The sequence below is a fragment of the Mugil cephalus genome, chromosome 3, assembly GCF_022458985.1.
Source record: "Mugil cephalus isolate CIBA_MC_2020 chromosome 3, CIBA_Mcephalus_1.1, whole genome shotgun sequence".
In the NCBI taxonomy this organism is placed as follows: domain Eukaryota; kingdom Metazoa; phylum Chordata; class Actinopteri; order Mugiliformes; family Mugilidae; genus Mugil; species Mugil cephalus.
In genome coordinates this window covers 25,080,275-25,098,793 of record NC_061772.1, presented here as the reverse complement: position 1 = coordinate 25,098,793, position 18,519 = coordinate 25,080,275, and the positions used below count along the sequence as shown (strand labels likewise).

General features: G+C 43.3%; 1 protein-coding gene across 2 annotated transcripts; it reads left to right on the top strand.

Moving 5' to 3' along the window:
• The first annotated feature begins 677 nt into the window (after nt 1-677).
• tdrd3 (tudor domain containing 3) lies at nt 678-13,328 on the top strand. 2 transcript variants are annotated; one of them, XR_007112493.1, is made up of 14 exons: nt 678-901; nt 2,288-2,372; nt 4,227-4,292; nt 4,865-5,025; nt 6,083-6,224; nt 6,389-6,460; nt 8,758-8,907; nt 9,359-9,511; nt 10,136-10,307; nt 10,909-11,034; nt 11,350-12,305; nt 12,406-12,531; nt 12,666-12,834; nt 13,084-13,328. XR_007112493.1 is itself a non-coding variant. In XM_047581469.1 (14 exons), exons 1-13 carry the CDS (start codon nt 864-866, stop codon nt 12,816-12,818), a joined length of 2,364 nt encoding a protein of 787 aa, XP_047437425.1. In that variant the 5' UTR covers nt 679-863; the 3' UTR covers nt 12,819-12,834; nt 13,084-13,328. The 2 variants fall into 2 exon arrangements, 1 of the variants encoding a protein (XP_047437425.1); XM_047581469.1 differs by having other exon boundaries at nt 679-901; nt 12,702-12,834.
• Nucleotides 13,329-18,519: the final 5,191 nt, after the last annotated feature.

Sequence of the window (18,519 nt, the reverse complement as noted above, 5' to 3'; positions counted from 1 at the left end):
AAAAACACACACACACATGAAAGCAGAGACATTTGCACTAAAACGCAGCGTCAACAGGGGTTCTGTTTGTGAGGTTTATGACTTGATGTTCAAGTGAACGGGAATATATGTAATATAACTATAGACAACTACATAAACAACCTCCCAGCAGCACAAATAGGAGTAACTGGACTAACACAATAGACTTAATACTGGTTTGATCAAACCAAATGAAACTCAAAAGAACAGACAAGTAGACACAAACTACAAATCTATACAAAGTAAGCCCAGTATCCCTTTAACAAGTAACAGGACTGAACAAGACGCTACATTTAATCAATAAACATCCATCAGGGTTATGTGAGCAGTATAATGTTCAAGAGTCAGTGGAGAATGTTATTCTTAATTGTCATAAATACATTTGAGAAAGGTCGAAGTGAAGAGTAAATCTGGAGTAAATATGGAGAAGAAGAAATTAGCCTTAAAAATGTTTTAACTAAAGACAGTGGGAATCTCTTTAAGTATTTAAGAGAGACGGGACTGATCAAGAGAATTTAAGATGAAAGGATATAAGAGGGTAGTCGACTCTGGGTCAAACTCCAGCACATAGGTGGCGGTATTGCACTTCTAACACTGGTGCCACCCGCCATTAAACGGAAAAAGAAGGAGCGCGTTTTGTTTTGGCCCTCTTCGCACCCCGTACTAGTACAGCGCGTCTCGCTCGTTGACGTGTTTACGTGAGGGTCGTTCATCGCTCACATTAGCGAGTAGCTTTGTTATCTGGAGAATATGTGGGACAGAACCAGATAGTCGTCGTCATTCAAGTGTGCTCACTTTAAACCTGCTTTGTGTCGTTATTTCTCACATCTGCAGCCTGGATTAAAATGACCGATTTGACAGATTCCCTGGTGAAAGAGGGCTGGTAGGTAGCATCGCAGCTAATGTCAGACAGCTAGATAACCTACTCAGGTGCCAGATTGGCGTTTGCTTAGCAACGCTATCCTCTGGGTTATGCCGGAACACGAACATTTACAAAGTACACCAGAACATTTTAGATTATGTAGCACACGGCGACGCCATTGAGGTTTTTCGAAGCAAAAAACGAAACCTCCCAAGGGATAAATGGCGCTAACTTGCTAACAGACACTTAGCATATTATTATAACGTAGGTTGATGTGACGTTTAGCTTTAGCACTAATAGCTCCGTATGCCACATACACGGACGGGCTCAAAAGATTAGAAAAAAAACTTGCTGTGGTTTTCAAGGCTTCCTAGCAGAGTCTACACACATTTGCCAAAACATTAGGTACACCAGTGAGACAGAATGCATTGTTATATTAACAGTCTTGCTCCAAATCCCGTTTATGACTGTTCTAATGTTCATGTGTGTATATAGAAGTATGCTAAAATGTTTTAATATCATATTTGTGTTCGACCTTGTTTGTAATATATCTTTCATACTTTTTCCCATGCATAGTCCACCTATATGTGCACTGTTTGTGTGAGTGTTGGATGTTTGTTTACCGCTGCTGCTAAACAACGTGAATTTCTCTATGATGGGATAAATAAACACATTTCTTATAATCTTATCTTCTGTTCATGCTAAAGCAGCTAACAGACAGCTGGTGATTCATCCCTGTGATCACTTTAGTGGACGTAGTTGGGGGTGCTGTTGAAGTGTATAGAATTAAACACAAATTAGTTTCTGTCATTTGCCTGTTGACTACAGTGGGGTTTGCAAAATATTACAAAATCCAGTGTCGGTACATAATACTATGATCTACATCCTCAAAAGTGCACACAGTTGACTTTCATGAAGCTAACAATGAGTGTAGGACTGTTATATCGGGGTGCATTTGTTTTCACTAGTGTACCTAATGAACTGGCGAGCCGGTATATAGCAGGGCTCTTATCCATCTTCAGGACATAGGTGTAAACATGACCTCCTTCAAGCAGTGTTATTAATGGGGATGATCCCTTTCTGGAGTCTGGCTGAATGTCTCCCCAGGCTAATAATATCAAACCCAATTAGTAATGTAATATGCATTCGCCGTCATCCTTCGGCGGTTAGCGTTGCTCCCGAGGTCGTTGTCCTGCACATAAATTAATCCAGCCACTTATTCTGAGGGCTTGACTCAACCTTAACCTTTAGGAAAACTAATCCACATACGTTTCAGTGTTTAAGCTTTGTGTTCTCGTATGACAGTCGTGTAACTGTTGTGTAGATGCTCATTGTTGTGCCCAGATCTGCTCGAAACCTCTTCCAACTTCATCATCTGTCCCCTCCTGCTTGTTTTTCGCCTTACAGGTACCTCAGCGATGAAGGCATAGCAGAGCTGAAAGGATCAGCTGAGACAGTAACGCACAGTGACATTATTCGTATTGCGCTTGATGTGAGTTTTTAATTTTGCACATTTTTCAAGTACATTTAACTGCAGTCTGTCTTGTGTTTGTGTATCAGAAAGCAGATACTATGTTTGGCAATGGATCAAGATTTTGTTTGCACCCGATCTTTTAATATTCAGCATCGGCTGATACGATCTTAAATAAACAAAATTTCCTCCTATGGAGATTTGTGTGTGCATTGTGTAACTGTGTTCAGTCCAATAAGTAGTGCTATCAATGTTAATGAAGCGAGCAGACAGTGCAAGTCTGTGTTCTCTACAACAGAAGTGGCCTTGTCATCCAACACCATAAACTCTGTAACCCTCTATGAAATATTTCTCGCCTTGACGCTGTCTCAGGGACATTTGTCTCTCCTTTTAAATGCAGTATTCAGTGTTTATTGTTGTTCGGTGCTGTCATTCTCCTTCTACCACCTTGTGGAACATTCACGGTGCATAATTTAAAAATTACTGCCTGACTGACTTTAATTTTTCCAGAGTAAAGTTCTTCCACACCTCAGGCATGTAGCAAACAACTATTAAAAAAAGTGCACATTGCTCTTTAGATGCTCAGTCACCATATGTGCTAATTGTATTGAATTCTGAAACAGTGCACATTTTAAACTGGCTTTCTTAGCTCTACGACTGTTACGATCAGTTTATGTCGAAACGGGTGAAGAAAGGTGTTGATTCGACTTTGTGATCATTTTGTAGGATGTAGCTTGTGTTGCTGTTGCACTGCATTCAATTAAACCCAAATATATGTCTGAGACATATGTTGGTGCGATTAATGCAGAACACAGCCTTCAAATTGAACTCACTATTGAATCAACAGTTCTCTCAGTTATTTCAAAGAAATTCTGAATACTATAACCTTTAGGAGTCTAAGATTTAGAGCAGCGCTGTTATATCAGCATTCATTCCTGGCACGTGAATCCACTGTACGCCCCAGTGGAGGTAAACATCTTTGAAAATGATATTAGCCGGTTCCTAATTAGTATCGATGTGTAACTCATTATTGGCAATGACTCTGTCCATCTCATCCCACCTCCTAAAGATCATGTTGCGCATCACCCCCTTCTCCTCTTTGATCTGTCAGTCCACTCCACTCTCTGCCTACCGTCTGAAGTCACACTCGAAACGCACATTATGAGCATTGAGTCATAGCAAGTTGCGGCCATTATCAGTAGCTGTTGATATCATTAATCATGTGCTTTAAAAAGAGTGAAAAGCATGTGTTCAGCAAGGTAGATGAATGACTAAATAAAATGAACAGAAAGGACCGTTAACAGTGCTACATAGCGTTGGACGAAAGGACAAAGAAATTGCCCTGTCCTGAAAATGTACTATTGTAGCTTCATTTACTGCAGAAGCCTTGACCTTTAAGGTTTGGCCCTGGAGTGCTGCCAAAAGTTCTCAAACTGCACTTGGACATAGAACTGTGCTCCTGCTTTAACCAGTATGTGGTAAATTTGAGGTAGATCTTTTAATACCTTCAATTTACAAATACTACTGAACGATTTTATGCAGCTGTAACCATATCTCCTGCATAATTTAACTGTATAATATAGAGAGTCAGTAACACTTTGTGTTAGTTTTACTGGTGAAATAAAGACCTTTGTTTAGAGGTATTGTCAGCTGCTGTAAAGACAGATTCTAAGTGGGGATAGATAACAGACACATGGCCTTATGTTTCACCATATATTTTACACTGTAGGTCTATGTTGGTATTGCATCTACTAATTTTCCTAATAATGCACATACACACACGAATCCTTGTCTTCTACATTATCTTTATTTCATTTTATTATGATTGCAGTGTTTTGTTTCCTAATTCTAACTGAGCATCGTTATCCTTTGCAGAGCGATCTTCGGCCCATCGGGAGAAAATTTCTCCCGTCTGACATCAACAGTGGCAGAACTGAGAAGGTGAGTGGGACGTCAATAAATTCTGCCATTTCAATGCTTCAATGTTACGAAACCAAGGTGGGGACGATGCACTACAATCCACTGCTTTGTTTCGAGCGGACGGACAGTTCAGTGCAGATCCAAGTGAACATCTGATGTGCAGTTCTCAAAGATGCCACTAGATGGCCCCAACACACTGATAAATGAGGATCACATTTTTTTTTTCTTTGCCTCTGATAAAAAAAAAAATAAATCCAAATATTAGAACATGTAATTTTCACTGTACTCACTTCACGTTCCCTCGAGGCTCAGAGTGTGATGCTGGCAATATATTAGAGTATATTACATTAAAGTTACTGCTCTATGCAATCTATGTAAAAAGATATACATAAAAATAAAGTGGATGCTTCAAAATAACATTGCACTGCATTCAGATAATAGTGTTATTCTCATAGTGGTATCTTTTTTTTTTTTTATTGTATCTATTGAATTTCCTAGAATTTCTTTCTTTTCCTGTATTGTTGCAATCCTCCCCCGCGTTGTGCCAAGTTGACCACAAATGTTTGTTATTGTCGTCCCTTGCACACGGGCAGTTGGAGGGTCCGTGTGTTCTCCAGGTGCAGAAGGTGAGAAACGTCTCGGCTCCAAAAGACCATGAAGAGTCCCAGGGCGCACCGCGAATGCTGCGCCTACAGATGACAGATGGTCACACCACCTGCATCGGATTGGAGTTTAAACATCTGTCTAAGATCAGGTACGCACGAGTTTCATTCCATTTCGAACTATGTTGCATAAATGTTCCCGCCGTGTCTACATGTACGCAAAACCGGAGTAAATTTAGCCACTTCCGTCACATGTTCAAAGTGTATCTGTAAGATCGTGCGCACACCCTCCCTCCTTCGTCTCCCTGTCAACACTCCCACCCCACCACATGTCAGAATTTTCCCCTTTATCTGCAATTTCCACGTGGTGGCAGCTGATCTAACACTCCCCGGCCTTAATTACATCTCCATCCGAGCAACGGTGGCCTTGGCGACTGCTGCCATGGTGACTAGCCAGTCTGTACAGGTGGAGTGGCCAGAATGTGGGCCTTGACTTCCTGATGGGAAGAGAGGAGAGAACAGAACAAATCCCCTCTTTATGAGCGTCGCACAAACACACACACACACACACACACTCACAAACACACACGGGCTGCCAACAGCAGCGGTCAGTGTTTCTTATGAAAGTGTGAGTGGCAAAGAAGGATGACATGGATTACAGGGATGTTTAATGTGGGAAACAGTGGTGTAGTATAGCGAGAGGACAATTAAGAATTAAATAGCAACAGTGACTGAGGCCGGACGGCGCGCGTGATTGAACGGAGGATGGCTGGTGTCTGGGTTCGCCGCTATCATGAGAACACCATCTATCCCAGAGGTTTGGAGAGAAGTCCCTAATTGTTGCTTTGGCATCCGGCATCAGTAGCTGGAAATCCCACTAAGTCCCTGTGCTTTCCTAATGAGAGAGGCAGAGGCCTTATCAGGCCTGATGAGATAGAGGGGCTTTTAATTTACCATGAGGATGGGTGAGCAGCAGGGATTATTAATAGTCTCTCCAAGCCTTGCCACCCATCCTCTGGCACGGCTCCATGTCATTTATAAAGTGGTATGGGTAAGGCAGCAGGTTGTGGGGCGCTTTTTTTTTTTTTTTTTTTTTTTTTTGCATTTTTAATGTATTATCCGTGGATCTGTTTAACAATACACACACAAAGCACCGTTTCTCGCTCATATTTCTAACATTTTCAATTTTTCTGTTTTGTTTTTTTCCAGTCTTAATACTCCCCCCGGAACAAAAGTGAAGCTTCTCGGGACAGTCCAGGTCAAAAATGGGTTTCTGATACTCGACGACGCTAAAATCTCCGTCCTCGGAGGCGAGGTGGATCACATGGTGGAGAGATGGGCACTACAAAGGGTGAGGGGCGACATCTTAATGATGGCTCTGCAGCTTTGCCTGGGGGGAAAAAAAAAAAAAAAAAAAGAAAATGTGGAATTCATATTTTAGTAATCGTTTCAGAAATCACTGGCCCGCCTCGCATTTTTAAGCGCCCGTTCCGTTTTTCTCCTTCATCCTGGCAGAGTCTGGCCAAACACAGCAGGAGTAACATTGGAGCAGAAGGTGGACCCCCTCCGTTTGTGCCATTTGGTCAGGTGAGGAAAAAATGTTCATTGTGGAATGGTTGCATTTTCTAATCTCAAATGGTAAAAAAAAGTATTTTTTTCTGATATGAACACGGGAAGAAAACAAGAGATTGGAAACAGGAATAAAAAATAAGAAACTTAATAATAAAAATGTACATTTGAAAAGCGATTTCAGTTGGGATTTAAAGGAAGTCAGGTACTGTTGAATAACAATAACCTCATAAATGAATGCAAAGGGCCGAACCCAGGTCTGGCTCCGAGAGTGTCCCTCTCTTGGCAGTGTTCTCTCTGATCTTTTCTGAACTACCGTGTCTTCATGAATCTTTAAAATGTGTGACCGAATTTTAATTCTGCTTTGTAGTCGGACCACACAAACGGCTGCCCGTTCGGTGGCCGCCCGCCAGCGCAGTCGCGTAAATGTTGCATTTGTATTAAAATTGCATTACAGGTGAGAGAAGATTAAACGTTTGTGGAGCAGACAGCAACGATTAAGATGCTCCAAATGTCCCCGTCACAGCGTGGACCCAGCAGAGGTTCACCCTTAAAAATCTCAAAAAAAATCATCACATAACGCAACACCAGTGTTTGGTATAATCAAGAGCAAAAGTACCATCAAGTTTTGGTTTTGCAACAGTAGCAGTAATTGTAGTATAAACTAATTGAATGAAATGTATGGGTTTAGCTTTATCTGTGTGTCCTCCCCGGAATCATCTCTCTCCCGTGTAATGGGCTCGGTTAGTTTGGCTAATCTGCACACATTAATTTAACTTTGGGAGCAGCTTTTTACCGAGTTTAAAAAAAGTAGCGAGATGTCCAGCGTGAGGTCTCTGAATTATCCCCAACAAAAGGGACATTTTCTCTGAAATCCGACATTACCTTTTAGATTTCAAAGCTTTCTCTTGTAATGAGTTGGAATACTGGTGGAAGCCTTGCAGGCCAGGCTATCTGTATAGCAGTGTTTTCTCTCGGACTAATTATAATATCCTTCATGAACATGCATCTGAATATCAATGACATTTGGCACAGTACTCCTGGTGCCTTTCCTCCTTTTAATTGGGCCGGTATCATTCTGAATATAGATAGTATCGATACCAAGGCGAGTATCGGTATCGGAGCAATGCTAGCTTGGTGAGATCGATACTTTTCTTACAGTTTCTCTTCTGTACGTCCAGTAAATTATTCCTCACAGAGTTCATGCGAGTGCAGCTTCTCTCCAAGTCTGCAGGAGCTTCTCCATCCCCTCCTGCAGTTAAAGGTGGGATATGGATATGTTTGACACTCAGATCCTAGCATCACAGCAGCATCGCACAGATGGCGCTGATGCCGTTACTGAAATGTGTCAGTGCTCAGAAGAGAAGATAATTACACGGGATGCAGACCCACATCTTTGGTGGAAAATGAATGAGCCATCATTTCCCTCTCTGAGCAATTTATAGATTTATTTGCTTAGCTGAATTTGTTACTGACTTTATGTTCCATTGTTGTTGTGTTATTTACATTGTTATATTTACATTTTTGTTAAATTGTTCTTTTGTCTTATTTTGCGCTAATGACTTTTTTCTAAAACAATTATGTGTAGTAATAGGGGAAATATTTAAATTTTAAACTGTTAAATTATTTTATATTGTAATTAATAGAAACAGATTTATTGGACTGTGTTTTATTATAATTATAATAAACTAACTAAAGGCAAAGTTACAAAGTCATTCAGTGATCACGACATTCGAAGTAAAAAAGTATCCTATCTGCGATACTAGGTCCGATCGATACTGAGTAAATCGCCCACCCTCACCCTTTAAAGCTCCAACAGGTCATCGGTTTAAGTTTTGCAACAAGCAGAAACTGAGCCTGCTCAAAAAACAAAGCTCCCTGCTCCCGACCGTGGCCAACGTCTCTGACACAATCAACACTCGACTCACGGAGGAGCCACAGGATGTCTCGGGTTTCCATCCCTTTCTTAGCAGGTCACCGTCGGTGTGTTTTCGAAACTGTTCACAGTTAAGTGTCAAAACATTTGCAATGAGCTGGGAAGCAGGTTTAGGATTTAGGTTTAGGATTTCAGTCCAAACCTTTACCAATGGAGACTTGCTTATTTTAACTCTGAAACACGGGCAGGAAATATATAAGAAGTTACCAAGGCAACCAAAGCCCGGAACGTCCGCTGGCGACCAATTGTCCGATGAATAAAACACTTTAAATGTGGACAGGGCTTTAGAGTAGCACCACTACTCTTGTGGAAATTGTCCAGTACATTGATTTCTTTCGCATACTTGACTGAACAGGGTCTGTTCTTCCTCTCCATGCAGAAGTGTGCCAGGAAGGATGAAGTGGACAGCAGAGACCTGGACCAGAGGAAGACCCTTCAGATACACGCTGTGGTCAAAAGTGCCGATGAGAATGACGAGTTTGAAAAGCAGCGGACGGCTGCTATCGCAGAAATCGCCAAGACTAAAGAGGTATGTGTCACGTCCACTCCAACCAGAGTACATTTAATTATTTTAATGCAAAAGACCTGCGATTTTTTCCTCTTTCCTTTGTCTTTTGTCTCAGAAAAAAATACGTTTAACTGTATTATAGTTGAGTTGTGGTAATATCCTTAGGTTTCCTACGGTGCACACTGCCTCTCATCGTTGAACAATATATTTTTTTTGCAGCGCTGACAAATTTAGCCGTGTCTCTAATCAATTGCAATTTTCGCACAAGCCACTTAATTTGGTCTGCAGTTAAAAATACACGCCGTTTATTGGCTTTCACCTTAACCTTAATTGCCTTTGGCGTTCGAGTAACTCTTCAAATTAAAAGCCATAATTACATTGTCAACTACAAAGTTCTCATGTTTTTTTCTCAACCCTGCTGCTGTATTGATTCTAATGTTCTTTTTTTCTTCTTCTTCTTCTTGTTCATCAGGGCCCACGTACTTTCGGCGGCGGAGGAAACGCCGGCGGTAATTTATCCAACGCTGCTTCGTCCTACCGGGGCCGAGACTCGTACCAGCAGAGGAGACGGGAAGACAGAGTCGAAAGGCCAGAAAGCAGACAAGATGGAAACTACAGAGAGCTGGTGAGAAGACGAGCACGATCCAAACCCATGAAAGAAGAAAAAAAAAATATATATATATATAGTTTGTGTTGAAATAATGGCTTCACCACATTACCGAAGCCTTCATTCACTGTAACCAAGCAATTTCAAGGTTGGAACCTGTTCTGTGGTCCTTCTGTGGTTCCTTTGGCCTGGATTAGAGTCTTATTTCATGGTTGAGAGGCTGGGTTAGGCATCGATTATGATACTGTAGAAATGTAAATCAATTGGCAGCCCGGTCAGGTTTTCCAATCAAGTGGCAGTCCATTTGTCTCGCTTTGTGTCGCGCGTTGCCGCTCCCTACCCTGAAATAATTCAGCTGTGGTCGAACACATAAATAGGATGGAATAGGATATAATTGGGTTTGGTGCAGGAATACGTTACTAAAAGGTCTGGAGAGTTAAATGCACGGTAATCCAACGTTAAACACAACTTTACGTCCGTCCAGTCCACTGTTCTGTCAGATTGAACTGTAACTGAGAAGTCCTTCATTTACTGTTGTTATAGCCCTTGTAGGAATGTCATTTCCCTTTCTCCTTGTAAATTTCCTCCCCTTTTCCTTTATTTATACCTTTTGTTCTGTCTTGCGTTATGCTCGGTCGGTAGGTGGACGAACGTGCTCTCAGAGACATCATGGAGATGGGCTTCAACAGAGAGGCTGCTCGACAGGCTTTGATGGATAATAATAACAACCTTGAAGTGGCACTAAACAGCCTACTGACTGGATCCTCTGGTAGCAGACCCGCGGCGCCCGAATATAACAAGCCGCCACCCAGAGGTTCGTACACACCCACATCGAACGCTTTTGAAGTGAGCAGAATAAGCGCGAGGACGGCAGAGCGATGTGGAGGTCCTTTAAAGGCGTTGGAAACCGCTAAGAGCCAAGTTAAAGGTCCACAGTGGCAGATGACTTGTTTCAGTTCTTTTTCAAAGCGCTGCATGCCCACTTTACCGCTTATGACTCTCCCAAGCGCAGCATAAGGTTTCAGATGGATATTCCACTTTACCCAGTCACTGTTCTGTATTTGTTTCCGTGCTGAAAATCATCTCTCAGCAACTTAAGACTTATCGAGTCTCACTTGTACGGCAACTACGAACGAGAAAGAGGAAGAAAAAAAAAAAAAAATGAAGGACTGTTTTTCCGAGGTCTTATTGCTGCTTTATACCTGTATATTCAGAGTCAGCTCAGATGATTGCTCACATTTATCAAGAGTAAAATATGTACTTCTCTTGGGTTCAGGTTCATAGCGAACGCGAGCCAAGACACATAAGGCCACATATTTAAGATGCAGACTCCCGAGGCTGAGAGATGTACACATTGATCAAACTGTTCGTAACTTTGTCCGCGTAATCTTATTTTGTTTTGTTTTTTCGCTCAGGCAGAGGAAAGGGAAGAGGCAGGTCCAGAAATCAAGACGAGGAGGAGGGAGCCGGGGGAAGGCCATCTGGCCCGAGCACTCTGTTTGACTTTCTGGAATCCAAGATGGGAGTTTTTTCCATTGATGGTGGGTGAACTGGTCTCCATTTCGCCCTGAAAAATGTGGCACCAGGTGCTCCGTGGAAAAAAAACAAACACATTTTAAAGGTTTTAGATACGGTTGTGTGCTGTTTTCAAGCCATTTGTTTGGTAAGAATGTACAAATTGCTAACGGTGCTCCAGCATTAGCAAAATCATGATTAGATTCAGGCAAATGGATGTTCTGAGCTGTAGGGAATGATGTCGTTTTCTCTAAATGCCTTAACTCAGCATTGAAGTGGAAGACAGATGCAGCAATTACACTTGTTTTGTTTAGTTTTTTTCCTTCGGTTTGTTTTCCCAGAGCCAAAGAGCCAGGCACCACAGAGACATCACGAGAACAGAGCCAATTTCTCCCACTCAGACTATTTCACCAAAGACTCGCCTCAGTCCAAGTTCTCCTCGCATAATGATCACAGGCAGCAAAGGAACGACAGGCCGCCTCGCTTCCACAGGGACACGGATTTCCCCAAACCCGGCCAGGAGCCTCTCTCCAACCCCGCAACCTCCCAACCGTCGGCCCAGTCCCAGCAGTGGAAGGGCCAGGAGAGGTGGTCGCGAGGGGCACCGGACAGGTCGCAGAATGACAGGAGAGACGTGCGAGACGAGCAGGCTTTTCCTTCGCCCTTCGCGGCTACTTTCACGCATTCAAAAGAACCTCAGCAGCCGATGGAGTTCAGCGGGTCTTACCACCAGCGACCCAGAAACGGGGACGCCGGTGGGAACGCGTCCGGGCCGCCTCAGAGGAGAGGGGTGAAAGATGGCGCGCCCACGTCCAGAGTGGGTAATTCTGCGGGGAGCGAAGCGGACGGGAGAGGAAGTCATAAACGCACGGAGAGAAATGAAGAATTCAACAACGGCAGGAGGAAGGGGAAGGTTGATCGGCCGAACTCGGATCACTTCGATCGACAGAGGGACGGCGGGCAGGCGAACTTCAAATCGAGGGGAGGAAGCTCGGAGGCTTCGCAGGAAGCGGGGTTGCCGCAGGGTTCCCGGATAACGACGGGCGATCCCGCTCATTTCCAGAACGGAGATGTGGTGGAACACAAAAGGACTGGGCCCATCAAGCCGAGCTCGTCCTGTCCGCCCAGCCGGGAGCCTCCCCCCAGGCGGAACACCCCCACCAACAACCCGGGTCCTAAAAGAAGGCCGGGACAAGGCAAAGGTCAAGGGCCGCGAGGATCCGAGAAAGGTCACGGCGTGGAACGTGGTTGGAAACCTGGAGACCGGTGCTTGGCTCTGTACTGGGAAGATGGAAAGGTATGTCTGTCTAGTAATAAAGCCTGTGATCTGTAACTTAATATTAATTTTAAAATAATAAGATTTCTTCTTGTTTCTGTCTGGGTACGCGTGCGTGAAGTTTTACCATGCCAGAATAGATGCTGTGCATCCGTCAGGCTCCACGGCTGTGGTTGTATTTAGTGATTATGGAAACTGTGAAGAGGTCCTCCTGCATAACATCAAACCTGTGTCACCCGATGTGTTGGTAAGAAGAAAGAAAACAATTATTCATTAAGACCAGAACTTAATGGGCGCACATTCTGAGCGAAAGCATCTTGTTGAACTGCATTCAAAGTGAGGTGGCGATATATGAATGACATTTGTTCTGATTGCTCACAGTAACACATCACAAAACTATCAAATGCACGTTGGCAGGAGGAAGATGATGGTTACTATGACAGTTCATTAGAGTTTCGCCGTGGGGGAGATGGGCAACCAAGACGCACGAGACCAACGCAGCAGTACTACCAGCCACCCAGGGCGCGGGATTGATGCGTCTGGTTTACAGGTAAACACTTGTAACGACACATCCAACATTCGTGAGATGAATATGGCGAGAGCAAAGCATTGAATTGGATACGAGAACATTTGTGCATGTTTCTGTACCTCGTCTCTTGCATTATTAACTAACAGAAACGGTTGCCAGCCACAACTTTCAACAGTTTTTCCTGCTGCTACAATGCGTTGTATACAATTCAGAAATGAGTCCTTTTTTAAAGATTGATTTTTAATATTTCTCCTTTTCTCTCTCCCACAGTGTGCTTGTCCATGATCCCTCCACTTTCCGCAACAATCCAGAGTGCTTCCTGAAGTGTCCTCCTCGCCGGGACGTACTGAACTAATTCAAAGGGCTTGCGAATCATGCAAAAATGCAAGAAAAACTGACATGAGTTCAAGGACATATCGACTGTATATGTTGTGAAGATTTGTTTAATGGATGCTGAAAAATGAAGATTTGTTTAATGGATGCTGACAAAATAAACATAATACTGTTAGTATGTAGGAGACGTGTGTTGTTTTCAATTTCAACTAAAAGAAACTTTGTCTCAGGGGTCTTTGGTTTCATTCATGAGTAAAGATTTTCTAAGGAGTAACAGCTCTTTTTGACCGATGACGTGGTAATCGGATCGAGACGTCCGATATCATGTCTTTCTTGCTCCGGGACTCCTCTTCTGGACATGCGCAAGCGCCACAAGTCCAGCTCCAGCTCATTTGTCGTGCTCTTTGAAGCAAATCCAGAGAGTAAGACAATCTCTTCCCCCTGTAACAGAGATGGTTACACTGCAGAGATATCATTTTGCACATTACAAAGGGGACTGTACCTAGCTCTTGAAGCACTGCGCACACTGGGCTGTCCAGGCCGTTTGCGGACCTGTGCGAGAGGGAAGTTTTACACGTGGAAGAAATGAACTCCGCCTCGGCTCCAGTTTCACCCTTGCAACAGTGGGAGACGAATGGACAATGCACCGGGGGTTCAGCGGAGAGGTCGCCGTGTTATTCTGTGTCACCAGTCCGAAGGGTTTTCATTATTTTCCAACTGAGGCGCCAAGCGAGCATAGATGAATAATTAACGGCGGGTAATATGGAAACCTATCCGCCAGGGAGGAACTGAAAGTGAAGCTGTTGAACGTGTTCTGGGGGCTGACGGTGTCCAGATAATAATGGGATTGATTTTCAATCAGATAAACTGTGATAGTTGGGTAGCCCATTTCATATCGAATGTAATTTTTCTCCTGGTCCCTGCCAACAAAATATTTTAGGCCTTTGGTTGAACTTACTGTGAGTTATTAAAACTCAATAAATACGCAGCTTTTATGTGTGCAAATCTTGATGCTGCGGATTACGTGGTCAGCTTTTTGTCAGTGTTATTACTTGAAAGGGGTAAGCTGATAAAAATCCTTTTAGCAGTTTATATGTAGGAAGTAAACGGACACAAATCACACATGAGCTGAGCCAAAGATGCAGTTTTAATCAGTTTCCGACGACAACAGATTCAAAATGGTTATAGAGTTGACTCTTGGTATTGTATTAAACACTTAATGTGCAAGCTGAAGCATGTTGGTGTTGTTCGATTTTAGTCCCTCAAGTGAAACCAAAGAAAGTGAAAGTGCAAAAGCTGGCAGGGCTAGCTTGATGACATCTTGTTTGTCTTGTTTATTCAGCGACGCAGTTGGCGCAATACTGTCGGCGCTGTGATCAGAGGGAAATCTAAAGCTTCAAACGGCCTCCGAGACAGATGGAGGCCGTCTCCAGTCGGATGTTGTCTCAATTATCCAGCGTACTACAAAACAATCTTAGATTATGATTGGATCTCACATGAAAGGATTTCCAGCGGGAGTGAAATGCACCGGGGCAGCGACTCGCCTTTTTAATGTCGGGGGCTTGAGAGATTTTTAGCACGGTCAGCTTCAGTTTGATTGCATTTCCATTTATATTGGATTATGAGAAGGTGGTTTGATTTCTCAGCGGTTAGCGCTGTACCCCCCAAACCCACGGCAAAACAGTAGTAGTAGTAGAAGAGGATGTGGGTGACAAGTGTGTTCGAACGGAAGTGGTGACAGTGAAATTGCCCGAGTAAGTGCGTCTCCGATAGACCGCAGACAAATAACGCGCTTACAGCGAAAACGCTACAGTGTGACTGAGCCCATGTCCATCCAAAGTGAATAATTCTTCATTCCCCAGATAAGTTTCTGAAGCTTGCTCTTTTACCACATTGCCTCCTCTCAGCCTGCAACCTGATAATCTTCGACAACAGGAGGAAGGCTTTTCACCCTTGGAGAGGGAACGGCCTCCTTTCCCACATTAACATCCCCCTCGCTCTGCCCCTTCGTTTCCCACCTGCCTGCCTCTCCTCGTATCCCCATTCACAGCTGTTGGCTCCCATTATCTTTCCGCCTACCTGACCCCTCATCCTCCATCCCTCCTCCATGGTACCTTTGTGGCAATGACATCTGAACCCGGGGATCCTGTTAAATGCGTTCTTTCTTACATAATTTCTACATCGGCCCCCAACAAACCCAGCCTTTCTCCCATTCTTGGAGACGGAGGGGGGGAAAAGGAGACCAGAAGGGAGGTTACATGAAAGTGACTGACCAAGAGCAAATTTCCTTTCTGGCAAAGTTAGTACCCAGTGAAGAATAGAGAGAGTGGGTGCCACTGTAATGATCATATTACAACTAGAATGAGAGGGAGGAACAACAGGTCTAATTGTTTCTGTTTTAAAAGGGGAATAACGCGAGTGAAGGCATAGAGTATAAACCTTTAAATGTATGCATGTCTACATTTTGAGATTACTACATTAAAACCACTGTCGGGTGAAGAGAATAACATTGACCATCTTGCGACAATTCAATGTTCTGCTGAGAATTAGCTGGCATTAGTGTGGATGTTACTTAGACATGTAGCACCCACCTAAACCAGACCAGGGACAACCACCATATAAAAATGACACTCCTTGACGGCAGCAGGATGCAGCCTCACACGCACGCACAAACTGTTTAGGAACAACTCTAAAAAACATGAAGAACAGCACAAGATGTTGACTTGACCTCCAAATTCACTAGATCCCAAACTGATCAAGTATCTGTGGGATGACTGAGCAACTAAATCCACTGGACCCACTAACAATATTCTAGTGCCAGACACCACAGGACACCATCAGAAGGCCCATGTCCATTCTCTGATGAGTCACAACTGTTTTGGAGGCACGAGGGGAGACCTACACAATGTTTGCAAAGGTGGTCATAATGTTATGCCACAGTCTGACTCGAAACATCTTGATACCAAGGGCTCACACAAAATGAAAACATGACCACTTTAACTGGTCTTTAAAAGATTAAAATCTCAGGATAGTGTCAACACGGGACTCGGACGCAGTTTGTCTAGAAAGGTTTGTTTGCGTGGCCATGGGTTATCCTCTTTTTTTTTCCCCCTACCTACCTGTGGAAGGCTTGCGGTCGTCGTTTGCATGCGAATCAAAGACTATGAAGTCAAGCCGCCATCTGGTTGATGGGTGCACCACTAGCATGCAAAACTAGTTGATGCTTTGTTGGAGTCCCTAGGCAAATGTAATTTGAATCGCAAAGCCCGGCACTTACTCACACGAGTGAAATTATAACAGCTGTAGTGTCGTAAAGGACATGGAGCGCCACATTCCTCCCTCCTTCGCGCCTGATCTGCAGTACCACCACGTCATCAGTAAATATGCCAGTATATCCGATATATGAAATAGGTTTTAGGCATTGTAGTGCAAATCCTCTGCGTACAGACAGTAGTTACTGGCACAGGTGTGTCCAATCAAAATCTAAGATCGATTCAAACAGAGTGGCCATGTTGGACTTTGTAAATGTTGAACAATGGGGTTACTTTTACAGTAAAAAAAACATCTTAGTACATGGCACATACAAGGCTGAACAAGTTGAGTCTTTTCTGTGCTTGTCCGGCCATTTCAGACTAATCACAGCCATCTCCGTGTCTCCATGGTATGCACGTTGTTGGCTGTAGATCAGAGGCAGCAGCATTAATCTGGATTCAGACGATCCTTTGTATGACCCCTAAGTGCTTCCTCTTGAAAGAGCCACTTAGGAGCTAGGAAAGCAGCTACGCTACGTTAGCTATGTTATGTCCCTAGGTGCATGTTGGGGAATTTTTGGGACGGACACATGACTACCAAGGAGTCAGGGTGGAAAGACAAACTTCAAAAATACAAAATACAAAAATACATGGATGGCACCAATTACTAACCCTAGGGTGTGTAACAAAAGACAAACTAGGCAAAGAAAGGTGTAAAGGGCAATTCAATCTCCTCTTTAGGTCGCACCTTCCACCATAACTATCAGCATGAATGGAGCGTACAGGTTCACACATCTCAGTATCCAACAACACAAGAGAAACAGAAATCAGAGTACAACAAGCAGAGCAGAGATGGAGCCTCTGGCTTGGGTGCCTTTTTATGTCGACACTAGGCAACGATTGAACAATCTGAGGGTGAATCAACCAACCAGCAGTCACTACCAGACCCCACAGGTGGAAACCAATTACCCAATCAAGACCTGCAAAACAAATGTGCCTGGCACATAAGAGCAGAATGATTCTTTCAGTTAAAAAACACTGTCAGGAGACGTAAGTGGCATTAATCATCTTGAGACAATACAATGTTCTGCTGGTGGTCATAATGTTATGCCTGAATGATGTGTAATAATTAACCAAATTCGGTTATTTCAGCAGTCAAGTAAAAACAAAAACAATGCACACTAAGGATCTTTCTACTAACCAAAGACTAACAAACAACTTATTCCACTCACAGTCTACGCATGGTTCTGCACAGTGGGTCCATCTTACAACACTCCTAAAATATAACACAACCTAAGCTTCACGCTTCTTCTTTGCCACATAGTTTTCCACCTTGTCCACTCAGCCTTCAACTGATCAGTTGAAGAAGTAGCGTGATCAACAAAAGGGGGAAAGCATCTGAAATTCTTCTTTACGCTCTGTAATTTCAAGATGTAACCTAAAAACTAGATCATGAAGCTTATTCAGTGAATGCTACTTACATGTACACATAACTGTGCCTCTTTTTTTTTTCCTAAGAAGAAAAATAAAAGTTTGGCTGAGCTCCAAACTTCAGTGTTATTACTTGAGCTGCGGTTCACAGGCTCAACACTTAATGAGCGCGGTAGGTGCTGCTTGTCAGGGGTAATGGCTGTTTTCGGTGTGCAGCAGACCATGGCCTAACATGGGTCATTCTTCAAACATCCTGCCAAACATTTGTTGCCAGGCACCCCTTGTGTTACTCATAACACATGACAATATAATGGTGAAACGGGGCCAGTTAGTTTGACCAGAGACAGCATAGACTAAGGGAGAATGATGAATCAGCAGGTGGTTATTGATCCTTACCACCACCACATATGGGGCTAAACAACAAAGCAAACACAGAGCAAATCGGCTCTCAGTCACTTTTATGGACCCTGTCCAGTTACACCTAATGGCTACATGCCACGTGAAAGAGAGGAACTATTGAGACAGTTAATGCAGTTGTTCTTTTTATGCTATTTTTACACAGGCACATACAAACCATAGACTGCATATAAAATATGTTAAAAAAAAAAAAAAAAAAGCCTCAAAGTGTCATATTAACTAATTTGTCTGTACATCACTGAATGCAAACTATCTGCAAAATAAAACAATGTAC

What these genes read in the sequence shown, in the direction of transcription:
- tdrd3 (XM_047581469.1), top strand. Translation starts at nt 864, where the DNA reads ATGACCGATTTGACAGATTCCCTGGTGAAAGAGGGCTG. An exon ending in TCCCTGGTGAAAGAGGGCTG is followed by an intron (nt 902 to 2,287) that starts GTAGGTAGCATC and finishes TTCGCCTTACAG; the next exon opens with GTACCTCAGCGATGAAGGCA. An exon ending in AGAGATGGGCACTACAAAGG is followed by an intron (nt 6,225 to 6,388) that starts GTGAGGGGCGAC and finishes TCATCCTGGCAG; the next exon opens with AGTCTGGCCAAACACAGCAG.